We start from the raw sequence: 11,953 nt of genomic DNA on the forward strand, positions 1-11,953 counted from the left end.
AACTTCATTTCATTCCTGAAACAAACTAAAATTAATATTGGCACAGGTGTACCAATTCCCAAATGGAACGTTGTTGGGGGACCTCCCACCCAAAAACCCAACAAAAATCGAGCTTATGAAAGTTATCCCAAAGTGGAGTGGTTCGTGGGTGCTGCTGATCCAGTGGATGGACCAGGGCAAATAGTGGAGCTACCAGCGACCAGTTACAAGGTTACTTTTGTTTTTGGCGGTACATGTAGCCATTCACTTACTTTCAGTCGAAATTCAAATTCTTCTTGTCGGGGGAAAAGAAAACACTCCAAACACGCCCCGCAAGAAACCGTAAGCGCGAAACACACCAAAAAATAAGCGCGAATGAACGACTAAAGCAGTGCAAAACAGAAATCCGTAAAATCCGTGCAGCATAGGCCTTAGGTTAGAGGGTCTCGCCTCGTGGTGGTCCGCAGTGCGGCTCGCCACAAATGTAGCGAGAAATCTGATCTGGTGAACCAAACGTTTCAACATCGGCGGAGAAAGGAGCGGTTTTCTGCAGGGAAGTCTATTGAAGGTTGTACACGAAGGAAAGCTTGCTCCCAAGGTCCTTTGGGGGGAGAATGCCGCTTTGAAGCTGGTTTTCGCTCGAATCGTATGTAAGGAGATGTTCAACGTTGTTAAGTTAAGGTATGGTTGGAGGTGATGAACCTTGGATATCGTACTAAAATAATATCAAATTCATATAAGTTGAGCACAATCTAGAAAACAAAAAAATAAATAAAAAAAGACACAAACATAAAATTCACAAAATTGGTTATGATTCTAACAATCACTAACATAAGTCTTATTAATTTAAAACAATATTATAATTTCTAAAAAAAATCAAACGTAAAAAGAAAATAAAGGATATGGAAATAGATTTTTGTTTCTATAAACCATCCATTAAATTGCGAAGCTTTAACGACCCGGGTCACAATTGATTAGTTTAATAATCACGATTAACCACTATTTTTGATCAATGACCATCGCGAAGTCAATGATCTGTCATGAGTACTAATTGGAAAGAATTGAAAAAAAAGTACGCTTCAAACAAGAAACATAGTTTTTACATTTAGTTGAATGCATTTTTCGGAAAATATCAAATGAACTGGATGGATAGAATCGCATTGTCAATTCATGAAACGTGCGATTTGTAATTAACCGGTAATTGACGAACCAACCGCATGTCTTCAGTGGCCTTAACCAACAAACCTAGAAAATAACTGACAAATTTGCAAATCCGAACAGTTTCGATGGTTGCCCTTCAGGTAGCTTTGCTACTCAGCGTTTAGCTGAGTTTGTTCCAGTTTGGTGCTGGCTAAAATTGAATGAAATCCATCCACAATGAACTGCCATTCGCGGAACCAAATACCGAAGGGAACCGTTACGATACGGGTGTCGTACGGCTGCGACATATTCCGGTGCATTTCATGTTTTCTTGAGGCGCGACGGACGAATTACCGGGTGGACGCAACTGGAACCACCTATAGCCAACATTTGCGGTCAATAGCACTTTTCTTGGTGCAAACAAACGGGTGGAGGGTCTTTCTTTTTTGGTATGGCCCGTAGATAATTCTGCCGATCGACAACTGAAGGTTGTGATTTGAAACCGTGCCTTCGAAACTGTCCGCGTGGCTCAACGATCGATTGCTGAAATGCCGTTCCGTCCCGAATGGGTTGGTCAAACATGTTTCATCCAGCGCCAGCGAGATGCATGGTGAAATGGTTTTCGTGGACGGAAAAATGGTCAGGTTCTAACATAGCCGATGCACACACTGCCGACATAACTGGGTCAAAGGGAAGTAAATACCATTTTTTGCAGCGCAAAATGAATCATAGAAGGAAAAATTTCACCCGGATACACACACAAATGGTTTATGAAAGCGTCACCAAGGCAGCGGGACATATGACTTAGCGCTGTGAGGACCGGGCAAAAGTGCATCGGTCAGTTAAATGCACTTCAGCAAAATAAATCCATTCCGGTGCAATATACATACTGTTACACATGATAGCGCAAACAACACCTGCACTCGAGTGGCGTTTATTTAACGGTGTTGATTTGCTTGTTTTAATGCACTGAACATTTGTTTCTCTATTTTGTAAGTCAAACAATAACGCTACTTTTGCATGGGCATGATGTCGATATCATATTTAGACGTCATTCTAAATAACGTTCAAACACTCTCGCAATAATTCTACAATAATCTATAAGCTAAGTCCCACACAATAAAAGATATGAAATAAACTATAAAATATATAAATTGCTGCAGGCATTGTATAATCCAGCTATGTGCGTAAAAGATAGTTAAAAATGTTATATATTTAACACATTATTGTGCACGACAAATGTTTCATTGGATTGCTCAATTTCTTTACCTTATTTCCGCAATCAGTAAACAGATGCAGATACAAAACAAACAAACAACCTGTCGCCAGTGATGCGCCTTGCAATCAATGCAATATAAGGGGCTCTAGCAAAGCCCACGGTTATGAGCGATACGGATTAAATTGAAGTGAATTGGTTCCAATCACCCAACATCTAAGGACAGTTTCGTCAGCGGGTGCGTCTCCCCAACCGTCACAAATCGGTAAACAACCGAAACATACTTGAGACGCACTGGTACTCAATTGGTAGACATCGTTTATTCAATATAATATAATTATGTGACAAAATAACCCCACACTGTTAACCCATAACAAGCATTATGCATCCGTGCACCAACGAAACTTAGCTTCCTCTCGAGAGAACTGCTCACCCGATTACGACTACGTAGACCACATGTAGAAGTACGTCTCTTGCCAGTGGGGAATGTAGGAAAGTATCAGCCGCGCAATGCTACCAGTCAGGGGCACATTGTTCCCGATACCGTTCAGAAGGAGGGCAATTTTTTCGCGCGTGTATCGATCGTAGAACGGCGACCGGAGCAGGTACAGTAACATCGCAACGCACCTCCGAGACAGTTCCACTCGCTGATCCTTGGATAGTACCTCGCGATTTTTATAGTACAAACGCAGGCTTGCACTGTCCAGTGCCAGGGCCACCAGGTAGCTCGTCCAGCTCTTAGTGCCGAAGCGTTTCATGCAGGCGAGGTGGACGAGCGGTTTGAATATGTATATAAGTTCCGCCGATTTCACCTGTTTGCCACCGTACAGGGCCGGCTGGTTGGCGTAGAAATTTTGGCCATCATCTACGGAAGGCAGCTTCCAAGACCGAGACATCAACGATGGCGAACAGTTGACCTTTCGCATGACCCGACCGGACCGTTTCAATACGATTCCGGAAGTTTCTCCTCCAAGATTGTCATGGAATGAAGCGTTAGCATGGGGATTTGGTTCCCTTACTGTCTTCCTGTTTAGGGCAGGAATCGGGGGATTGGTGACCATTTTGGTACTGGGACAGTACAACGTTAAAATTAATCGACATATGCACCTAAAATGATAACAATAAAACATGAAACATTCGATTATACGGAACAAGGCATCACTGTACTAAGTGCATACTTTACGACTTGTATCACAACGATAAAAAACCAACGGCCTCTTGTTCCCCATATTTTGTGAGCCGACAGTTCTATAAAAACTTCACAGTAATCGAGGGTCGTCAGAAACACTTTGAGCCGGCGGTCCAAGGTGCGTGTGTTATCGAATACTTTCTTATGTGCTTTCTCTATAATGCGATCATTGAAAAATACTAGCAAGTTCGACAACGAGTACACCAGCTCCGAGACGGCAGAGGAGTTGTTTATTTTGCCTGCAAACAAATCATTCTTAAGTTTTTTGCTTCTGACGGTGCAGTAATTCCGTTGTACAATCCAATCGTGCAAGTAAACTCACCGGCAACGAAATATGAAAGCCACTTGATGGTCAATTCGACGTCCCCCAGGGCGGACGGGTTTCCCGCTACCCATTTCACGTAGCGTTCGTAGAGGTTTTGCAGTTCCAATAGCGATGACGACATGTTGGTTAGGTTAGAGAACCTCGTTCGAAGGGTTCAAAGGTGAGAATGTATAAAAACTTGTACTCCTAAACGTGGTACATATCAGTGATACAGACGAGTGGAGATAAAATCAAAAATGAACTTTTCGGGACACCAATGTTTATCTTTAACTGCGCTTTATGTACTAGCTGTCATTGACCAAGGTCTGTTTAGACCAGGACCCGCTATGGCGGTAATAGTTTTGTCAGAATCGATTGTCAATACAGATGTGTCTTGTGTAGGAGGTTGGATCAACATTTTTTCCCCATCTGCCAGCCATACTAGAACGAATGTTTGCAAAGCCGACTAAAGAACAATTTCAAGGAAGTAATGGAAAACAATCCCTTCAAGCCATGCACATATTTGTAAACCAAAATTTAAAAAATCTATGTAATGTCATTTATTTGACAGCTTCGTTACGCAACTGGTACCGCGATTAGCTTTCTGAACACCGTATAGGAGTAAAAGGCACGAACGATAAGCAAATACACGCCAGAAAGAAATAAATAGCACTTACCGCAAGAGTTCTTCCTTCAGCGAACTGACGGATCCATGCGTCTTGCAGACGAGAATAGAGAACTGTTTCCGCGAGTTTGGCTGCGCGAGTGTGCTTCTGCCGTCGTTCGATACCGATTCTGCCCGAGAGGTGGTTCACGTTATTTTCGGAACTCTTGGATCCGCTTTACAGGTGCGTGTGTTCACAGAAACTCCTTCTTCCGAGTGCATGTCGTACGCGAAAGTGTATCCTGACCGAAAAAAGTAAATAGTGGACCAGTGCTTAAAGCACTTTTGTTATTGTACTCTGCCAATCCTGCGCTTCGTCTACCCACGGTCATTTTCCTGTAGGCATAGTGCACCGAGCGTGTGGTTACAAAATCGAGGGTTACATTTCGATAGCAGATAAGTGGTTTAAAGCGCTGCCTATGCTGCATCTCCCCGACAGTGAACCGTGTACGACCGCCGAGCATTGCGACTGGTTCTACTTTTTCTTCGTTCTTCTGCTTCTTCCTCCCGTGGGTCTTCCCTTTAGGTTTGCTTAGTTGAATTCGATCTTCTGACGGAACGGGAACGAGAGCGCAACATACCGCAAAATGCCTTCCAGTGATCCTTTGCCATCGAAGGAAAGTGCCCTGTTCCGTAAGATACTGGTAAGTAAAAGCCGAACGCATGGCAAGAATCCGATGAATGTGTAAATTTGCTGCTAGACATGTAAAATAATGAAGATTATCGCGAGCGCGATACATAATGTGTAGGTGCCTGTGTGCCTGTGTGACATGAAGTGTCAAAAGTAAAAAAATCGAACTTCATGCGGTGGACCAATGCTGTAAAATTTGAAACTCCTGCTATAAACCAGCCTCAGTGGTATCGAAAGTTAGTTTGCTAGATTTTGATTGACTTAAATTTTCACGGATCCGGATTATCTGGCGTGTTTTGTCCATTGTAGTGCGATTGTTTTGGGAGTGCTCGGTATTCGCCGTAAGCGCCGCACCTAACCTCACAATGTTTTCGGTTGTCATACCAACTTCAAGGAGATGTCAATACACCGAGTGCTCTGTTGCGGACCGGCAATATTGGCCGATTAAATAGATTGCCTAGTTTTGGTTAAAAAAGTACCTGCCTTCAAACATTTCACAAAAAAACGAACCACAAACTTGTTTGTAGTAGAATAGTGAAGAAACGTTTAATTCAGAGGGAACAGTTGGTAATAGGTAAAAACAAACGGCGAGTTGATGTACAATTTTTACTAACATTTTCTTTCCTCGTATTCTATCTCTGCACAGAAATGTTACGAAATGAAGCAATACAAAAATGGCCTCAAACTGGCCAAGCAGATCCTGTCGAATCCAAAGTTTACCGAACACGGCGAAACGTTGGCCATGAAGGGGCTTACGCTGAACTGTCTAGGGCGTAAGGATGAAGCTTACGAACACGTACGCCGTGGGCTGCGGAACGATCTGAAGTCGCACGTCTGTTGGCACGTGTACGGACTGCTGCAGCGTTCGGACAAGAAGTACGACGAAGCAATCAAGTGCTACCGGAACGCGCTGAAATGGGAGAAGGACAACATACAGATATTGCGCGATCTGTCACTGTTGCAGATCCAGATGCGCGATCTCGAGGGCTATCGGGAAACGCGGCATCAGCTGTTCAAGCTTCGTCCGTCCCAGCACGCCAGCTGGATTGGCTTTGCGATGAGCTACCATCTGCTTGGGGACTACGAGACGGCCATGAACATACTGGAGACGTTTCACAAATCGCAAACGATGGAAACGTTTGACTACAAGCATAGCGAATTGCTGCTGTACCAGAACGACGTGATCCAGGAGGCGGGCCACTACGAGAAAGCGTTAGAGCATCTGAAGACCTACGGGCAGCAAATACTGGACAAGCTGACCGTGCAGGAAATGACCGGGAATCTGTGCCTTAAACTTGGCCGCCACGAAGAAGCACTGCCCATCTTTAAGGAACTGATCGAACGGAATCCGGACAACATGGAATACTTCCGGAAGTATATGGAAGCGAGCAAGCTGACCGATACTGAGGATATCATCCAGGCGTACCGTACGATGCAGGCGGAGTACCCGTATTCGTTTTGTGCCCGGCGGTTACCACTCGACATTGCCACCGGGGAGAAATTCCATGAGCTTGCCGATGAACATTTACGACGCAACCTGCGGAAAGGTGTTCCACCACTCTTCGTCAACTTGCGCTCGCTGTACCGCGACGACGGGAAGATCAAGGTAATCGGCAAGCTGGTCGAGTCCTACTATCAAAACCTGGCCAGCAGCGGTTACTTCTCGGCTGCGGATGCCGAGAACCCGTCCGTACCGAAAGAGCCGGCATCGGCACTCCTGTGGACGATGTACTATCTCGCGCAGCACTACGACCACCTGCGCGAGTCGGAAAAGGCACTGGACTTTATCAATGCCGCAATCGAGCACACCCCCACGCTGATCGAGTTGTTCGTAACCAAAGGTCGCATCTACAAGCACGCGGGTGATGTGCTGGAAGCAGTGAAGTGGCTGGACGAGGCGCAGAGTCTAGACACGGCCGATCGGTATATCAATTCGAAGTGCGCTAAGTATATGCTACGTGCGAACCAGATCACGGAAGCCGAAGAAATATGCGCCAAGTTTACCCGCGAAGGTGTATCGCCGATGGAGAACCTAAACGAAATGCAGTGCATGTGGTTCCAGACGGAGTGTGCGCTTGCTTACCAGCGTTTGGAAAAGTGGGGCGATGCACTAAAGAAGTGTCACGAGGTTGATCGTCACTTTTCCGAGATTCTCGAAGATCAGTTCGATTTTCATACATACTGCATGCGCAAGATGACATTGCGATCCTATGTAGATCTGCTGCGGCTGGAGGACGTTCTCCGAAGGCATCCGTTTTACTTCAAGGCAGCCAAGTGTGCCATTGAGGTGTGTATAGCTGCTGATATGCGGCATAGATGTCGAGTATCACATATTTTAAAAGTTTAATACTAACGAATTTTGTCAATACATTATTTATTTTAGGTCTATCTACGACTTTTCGACCAACCCTTAGCCTCAGAATCGGCTGCAACAGATTTGGATATTGGTATGTGAGCGTGTGAAATGGTTCAAACATGTTTTTCTAATCTTGCATCTATTGATTTTTGCGCTACCCGTAGAAAACTTGCCTCCACGGGAACTGAAGAAACTTCGGAACAAGCAACGAAAGGCAGAGCTGAAGAAGGCACAAGAAGAGAGTGCCCGAAAGGAGCAGCAGAAGAAGGAACAGCACAATAGAAAGCAGCAGTGCGGTGAAGGCGACCCGGAAGCACCCCAGCTGGACGAGCTGGTACCGGAAAAACTGGCCCGCCCCGACGATCCGCTCGAGAAGGCACTAGAGTTTTTGAAGCCACTACAACTGCTGGCCAAAGACAATATCGAAACTCATCTGATGGCGTTCGAGATCTATCTGCGTCGCAACAAGCTTCTGTTGATGCTGCAGTCATTGAAACGTGCGCGGAAAATAGATGCCAGCAATCCGATCCTCCACGGTTGCATTATTCGGTTCCATCGATTACTGGAGCAGCGTCTCGCCAGCAAGGAGGACGATGACGCGCTGGACGTAAACGTCAGAACCGTGATCGAGCGCGAACGGGAAAACCTGTTCCAGGGTCATCAGACGGCAGCGGCACTGAACGATGCGTATCTCCAGCAGCACAAGGGTAACCTGGACGCGGTATATGAGGCGGTGAAAGTAATGTACACACTGGACGAAAAGCGACGGGACGAAGCGATAGCGCTAGTGACAAGTGCCGACTTACAACAGGTTCCGTTGGAGGTTCGTAGGAATTGTAATGAAAAGAGTAAATCTTTCAATCAAATTCGCTCATTTGCATTATTTTTTTTCGTTACAGAAAGCGACGAAATTATTCCTGCTGCTCAAATCGGGTTACTTTGGCCAGTGTGACGAGCAGCTGAGTGTGTTCAAGAAAATATGCCAAAAGCGGTACCCGCTGGCGGTAGTGTTTGCCGACGTTAGCGCAGCCCCCGTAACGACACTGACAACGACTCAATCGTCTAGCGCGGAAAGCACCCAAACGACGGTAACGGACTCCAGCAATACCGGTGGCCGAGGCACGATGTCCGCTAGCGAACACCAGACTCCCACTGTGTCGGTGGAAAAGTTGGCGAAAAAGCAGAACGGGCCGCAGATCAAATCAAACTAACAATTCATCCCGCCATCCCTAGTATGAACCGCTCGTCAAATATCGAGTAAACGAAATATTCTCTCCGGTTGTTGGATCCTCTATCCTCTCGTTCCTTTATTTTTAAATTCTGCCTACCCTATCCGCAAACCTTCCCGCCGGACTCACCCACCCGATGGGAAGACAAGAAGTAGAGAAAACCATACTCCCCCGGAAATGAAGAGAACCATCCATTACCGTCGCAAAATCCAGCAATCAATCCGAATGCAATAGTCGCTTTGGGGCATTTTATTTCTTTCGCTAAGCCACAAATTGTGTCCTTTCGTTTGTTTGTGAAATGAAACTAAAATAGAAAATAGAAACGCGATAGTCCAGAAAAAGAAAAGTAATCGGGTCCTGCGTAATACATTTTTAATTTACTGATTTTTGGAACACAATGCACCAGCCGGGATAAGGGGAAAAAGTGTATTTTTTTAAAAGTCAAGAAAAGTAAAATAACACATTCAGGAATATTGTTACCCCTTTCAGGCACATCGCAACAGGACCAGGTTGGTGCTGTACCCGATAAGTTTTCTGAACCAGTGGAATGGACCCAATCGATGCCCTTCTGTTTGTAAATGTTTGGTGCTCCCGAAAAACAGGACCGTGGGCCGAAAGCATTATGATCCGAAACTTTTTCCACCATTACAAAAATTAAGTAACAGATGGTTCTTTCGATCGCGTTTTTAGCATGCGAATAGAAGAAGGAAGTAATTTGTGTTGATAATTTTATAATAAATTCAATATGAACCAATCATAACCGTAATTTTAAAAATCAAAACATTTAGTTAATTCTGACAACTGACATTTTTAATGACAACTGCGGTCATAAATTGTTTATTTGCACTTTGTTGTGACTTCGAGCTTATGTGTTTTTATGGCGTCCTCATAAACGATCGCGTGAAAGAAAAGTGCCGTCGTGATCATCAAATCAAACTCTTTAAAACGCCCCACTGTTTGGACCGAATGAAACCTTTCGTCGTAATTCGTAAGCATGAAAATCAGGACAATGTTGCACTTCAAAACCTTATCAAAGAGTTTGTCATGTCCGGCGCTTGGGAAGCTTTCGTGTCCTGTTTATTTAGGGAGGTAAGTGTGTTGTGTGCTGTTCTTTTGGTAAACTTCTATAGTTTGTTAAAGTTTTTGTTTTATTCCATAGATTACTCTCCAGCTGATCGTACTTGGTTGGGCGTTGATGTTTATTTTTTTCGGCATTCCATTGTACATGTGCGCCATCGCGATACCGTGCGTGGTCGTTCTGATCTGGTTCACGGTGTACGGTAGCTACTACAACAAATCCAATGAACTTGCCCTCCGCCCGAATAAGCTGTGCTGGGTGGCAGAAGTGTACGAACCTTTGCTCTCGGTCAACGCCAAGGCTCAGATGACGACGATAGAGAAGTGCTTTGCCGATCGACCCGGTCCGGAGGTGCAGCAGGAACTGGGTCAGATGAGGAAAAGAATCATCGGTACCATCAGCTGCCGCAATCACTTAGCCATGGAAAACGCAGGATTCATTACGAGACTCGCCGTCAGCCCCAGGTATGGACTATCGCCGGTGACGGACTATCTCATTCAACGAGTGTTGCAACATGCCTCCGAAAGTCAGTTATACGCAATCGAAACAGTGACTTCAGAATGTGATCAGGATGTGCGGGAAATTTATCTTAAAATTGGTTTCAATATACGCCAAGTGTACCACAAACAAATTATCGGCAATACGCTGAAGGTAATGAAATCGCAACTCGGTATCGATCTGCACGAGTGGAATCAAAATCGGGAGGAAATCAACGTAGAAGTACCTATCGAGTAAAAATGACTTTACAATTTCATTTCATTCACTTTTTTTCTATCTTTAAGAAAACTGATATGATAGCCAGTTTGATCAATTAGTTTTGGAAGAACATTAATGCGTATGAAGAAATCTCATTCGTGTTCACTTCACATATGAAATCTACACTAATAAGTAAGTTATGATACAACGACTTTTTTTTTATTGACTAACAATGAACCGACTAGGTTTAAAAAGCGATTGGCGTTAATTAAAGGAATCTTTCCCATCGGTTTTCACCGGGCGATACACCCAAACCGAGTCCACTCCTTCGTCTATTCGGTTCTCCACCTTCATAGAAGGAAACGGAAACCGGCATGCAATGACCGTCGTGCCAGGGGAAGCTTCTTGTTGTATTTTCTTTTCCAAGTCCACCATCTAGGGGAAAACAATAAAACAAACAATTGTAAGGCCTCTACTTTTTTAGCCCCAACAAATGGAAAACCCGTGCTTACCATTTGTTCTACACCGAATATCACAATATGATCGTACGGAGCAAGACTAAACTTCCATAGGTCTTTACGATAGAAGTTTGTTTTTCCTAGTACGCCGTGGCGAAGGGCGGCAAATCTGGAGTAGTAAACCAACCATGGATTGAGCTCGACACCATCGGCCTTTAACGATCGTTGGGCACGGGCAGCTGCAATAACAATTCGACCGTCACCGGAACCTATGTCCAGCAGCCTGCTGCTACCGCCCACAGGCTTTATGAACGATAGCACATTTTTTATCTGATTTGGCGTGGCCGGTACGTACGGGAGGCAGTGTTTACGCAATGCTGGTGCAACGAAAGGGTAGCAAACAATCGAGAGACCTACAGCAATACCACCTGGAAATAATAGAAAGTGGAAAGGTTTACACAGCATGCTACAATTGTTTGACGAAGCGAATACTTACCGGTAATGCTAATGAGAATTTTCCCCGAAAGAGATGTAGACTTTCGTTCTCCGGCTTTTACCGGAGGCACGGAAAATTGGGTTTCCAATTCGTTTGTTGACATCGTATAGGCAATACCAACCCCTTGGAGGGGGATGGAGGGTACCGGCGAGTTTGACACAACTAGACATCACAAAAATCCCATGTAGCAAAAGTGAAGTGAAATCGATTTCAAAAATATCTAAATTAATTCAATTTAACAGCTACTTACACTTGTAAATGAATTGCCAAAACAATAGAAATATTTCCTGAGTTAACAACAGAAAAAATCGAAAAGAGCAACGTTGGAATATATAATTTTTATTTTTGAAGTTCTCTTTCTACAGAAAAGGATTTCTCCTATATCGGGGTAGCTGTCAAAACAAACTGTTTTTGAGCAGCATCATAGTTGTTTCGGCTGATCCTTTCTTCTTGTACTGAAAATAAGATATTAGTTGGTTGATGTTTATGTATAATTCGTTTTATCTAGTTTACGATC

The 11,953-nt window shown here is 44.4% G+C and overlaps 4 protein-coding genes across 6 annotated transcripts; 2 read left to right on the plus strand and 2 right to left on the minus strand.

The window, feature by feature from the left end:
• Nucleotides 1-2,635: 2,635 nt before the first annotated feature.
• LOC131287189 (peroxisomal membrane protein PEX16) lies at nt 2,636-4,119 on the minus strand. Its single transcript, XM_058316217.1, has 3 exons — nt 3,847-4,119; nt 3,514-3,763; nt 2,636-3,442 (listed from the first exon to the last, which is right to left on the minus strand). The coding sequence occupies exons 1-3, from the start codon at nt 3,968-3,970 to the stop codon at nt 2,779-2,781; spliced, it is 1,038 nt and encodes a 345-aa protein (XP_058172200.1). The 5' UTR covers nt 3,971-4,119; the 3' UTR covers nt 2,636-2,778.
• A 445-nt stretch (nt 4,120-4,564) lies between these two features.
• LOC131289443 (N-alpha-acetyltransferase 15, NatA auxiliary subunit) lies at nt 4,565-9,120 on the plus strand. 3 transcript variants are annotated; one of them, XM_058318702.1, is made up of 6 exons: nt 4,565-4,676; nt 5,019-5,136; nt 5,770-7,410; nt 7,507-7,570; nt 7,644-8,302; nt 8,379-9,120. In XM_058318702.1, exons 2-6 carry the CDS (start codon nt 5,080-5,082, stop codon nt 8,688-8,690), a joined length of 2,733 nt encoding a protein of 910 aa, XP_058174685.1. In that variant the 5' UTR covers nt 4,565-4,676; nt 5,019-5,079; the 3' UTR covers nt 8,691-9,120. The 3 variants fall into 3 exon arrangements, with proteins under 3 accessions (XP_058174685.1, XP_058174686.1, XP_058174687.1); XM_058318703.1 differs by lacking the exon at nt 4,565-4,676 and adding an exon at nt 4,729-4,747; XM_058318704.1 differs by lacking the exons at nt 4,565-4,676; nt 5,019-5,136 and adding an exon at nt 5,649-5,697.
• Nucleotides 9,121-9,658: 538 nt separating this feature from the next.
• On the plus strand, nt 9,659-10,947 carry LOC131286738 (uncharacterized). The gene is made up of 2 exons (XM_058315734.1): nt 9,659-9,797; nt 9,868-10,947. The coding sequence occupies exons 1-2, from the start codon at nt 9,675-9,677 to the stop codon at nt 10,519-10,521; spliced, it is 777 nt and encodes a 258-aa protein (XP_058171717.1). The 5' UTR covers nt 9,659-9,674; the 3' UTR covers nt 10,522-10,947.
• On the minus strand, nt 10,492-11,539 carry LOC131284725 (ATP synthase subunit C lysine N-methyltransferase). The gene is made up of 3 exons (XM_058313586.1): nt 11,437-11,539; nt 10,995-11,368; nt 10,492-10,917 (listed from the first exon to the last, which is right to left on the minus strand). Exons 1-3 carry the CDS (start codon nt 11,537-11,539, stop codon nt 10,747-10,749), a joined length of 648 nt encoding a protein of 215 aa, XP_058169569.1. The 3' UTR covers nt 10,492-10,746.
• Between the last annotated feature and the right edge of the window lie 414 nt (nt 11,540-11,953).

Source organism: Anopheles ziemanni, chromosome 3 (assembly GCF_943734765.1).
Source record: "Anopheles ziemanni chromosome 3, idAnoZiCoDA_A2_x.2, whole genome shotgun sequence".
Classification (NCBI taxonomy): Eukaryota; Metazoa; Arthropoda; class Insecta; order Diptera; family Culicidae; genus Anopheles; species Anopheles ziemanni.

Bases quoted from the DNA above. Each gene is read 5' to 3' on its own strand.
- LOC131287189 (XM_058316217.1), bottom strand. From the start codon at position 3,970: ATGTCGTCATCGCTATTGGAACTGCAAAACCTCTACGAACGCTACGTG. The intron at 3,764-3,846 runs GTGAGTTTACTT...ATTTGTTTGCAG, and splicing joins GCTTTCATATTTCGTTGCCG to GCAAAATAAACAACTCCTCT. The intron at 3,443-3,513 runs GTATGCACTTAG...TTATCATTTTAG, and splicing joins GTTGTGATACAAGTCGTAAA to GTGCATATGTCGATTAATTT.
- LOC131289443 (XM_058318702.1), top strand. From the start codon at position 5,080: ATGCCTTCCAGTGATCCTTTGCCATCGAAGGAAAGTGCCCTGTTCCGT. The intron at 7,571-7,643 runs GTATGTGAGCGT...CGCTACCCGTAG, and splicing joins TGCAACAGATTTGGATATTG to AAAACTTGCCTCCACGGGAA. The intron at 8,303-8,378 runs GTTCGTAGGAAT...TTTTCGTTACAG, and splicing joins TACAACAGGTTCCGTTGGAG to AAAGCGACGAAATTATTCCT.
- LOC131286738 (XM_058315734.1), top strand. From the start codon at position 9,675: ATGAAACCTTTCGTCGTAATTCGTAAGCATGAAAATCAGGACAATGTT. The intron at 9,798-9,867 runs GTAAGTGTGTTG...TTTATTCCATAG, and splicing joins TGTCCTGTTTATTTAGGGAG to ATTACTCTCCAGCTGATCGT.
- LOC131284725 (XM_058313586.1), bottom strand. From the start codon at position 11,539: ATGTCAACAAACGAATTGGAAACCCAATTTTCCGTGCCTCCGGTAAAA. The intron at 11,369-11,436 runs GTAAGTATTCGC...TATTATTTCCAG, and splicing joins AATTCTCATTAGCATTACCG to GTGGTATTGCTGTAGGTCTC. The intron at 10,918-10,994 runs GTAAGCACGGGT...GTTTTCCCCTAG, and splicing joins TATTCGGTGTAGAACAAATG to ATGGTGGACTTGGAAAAGAA.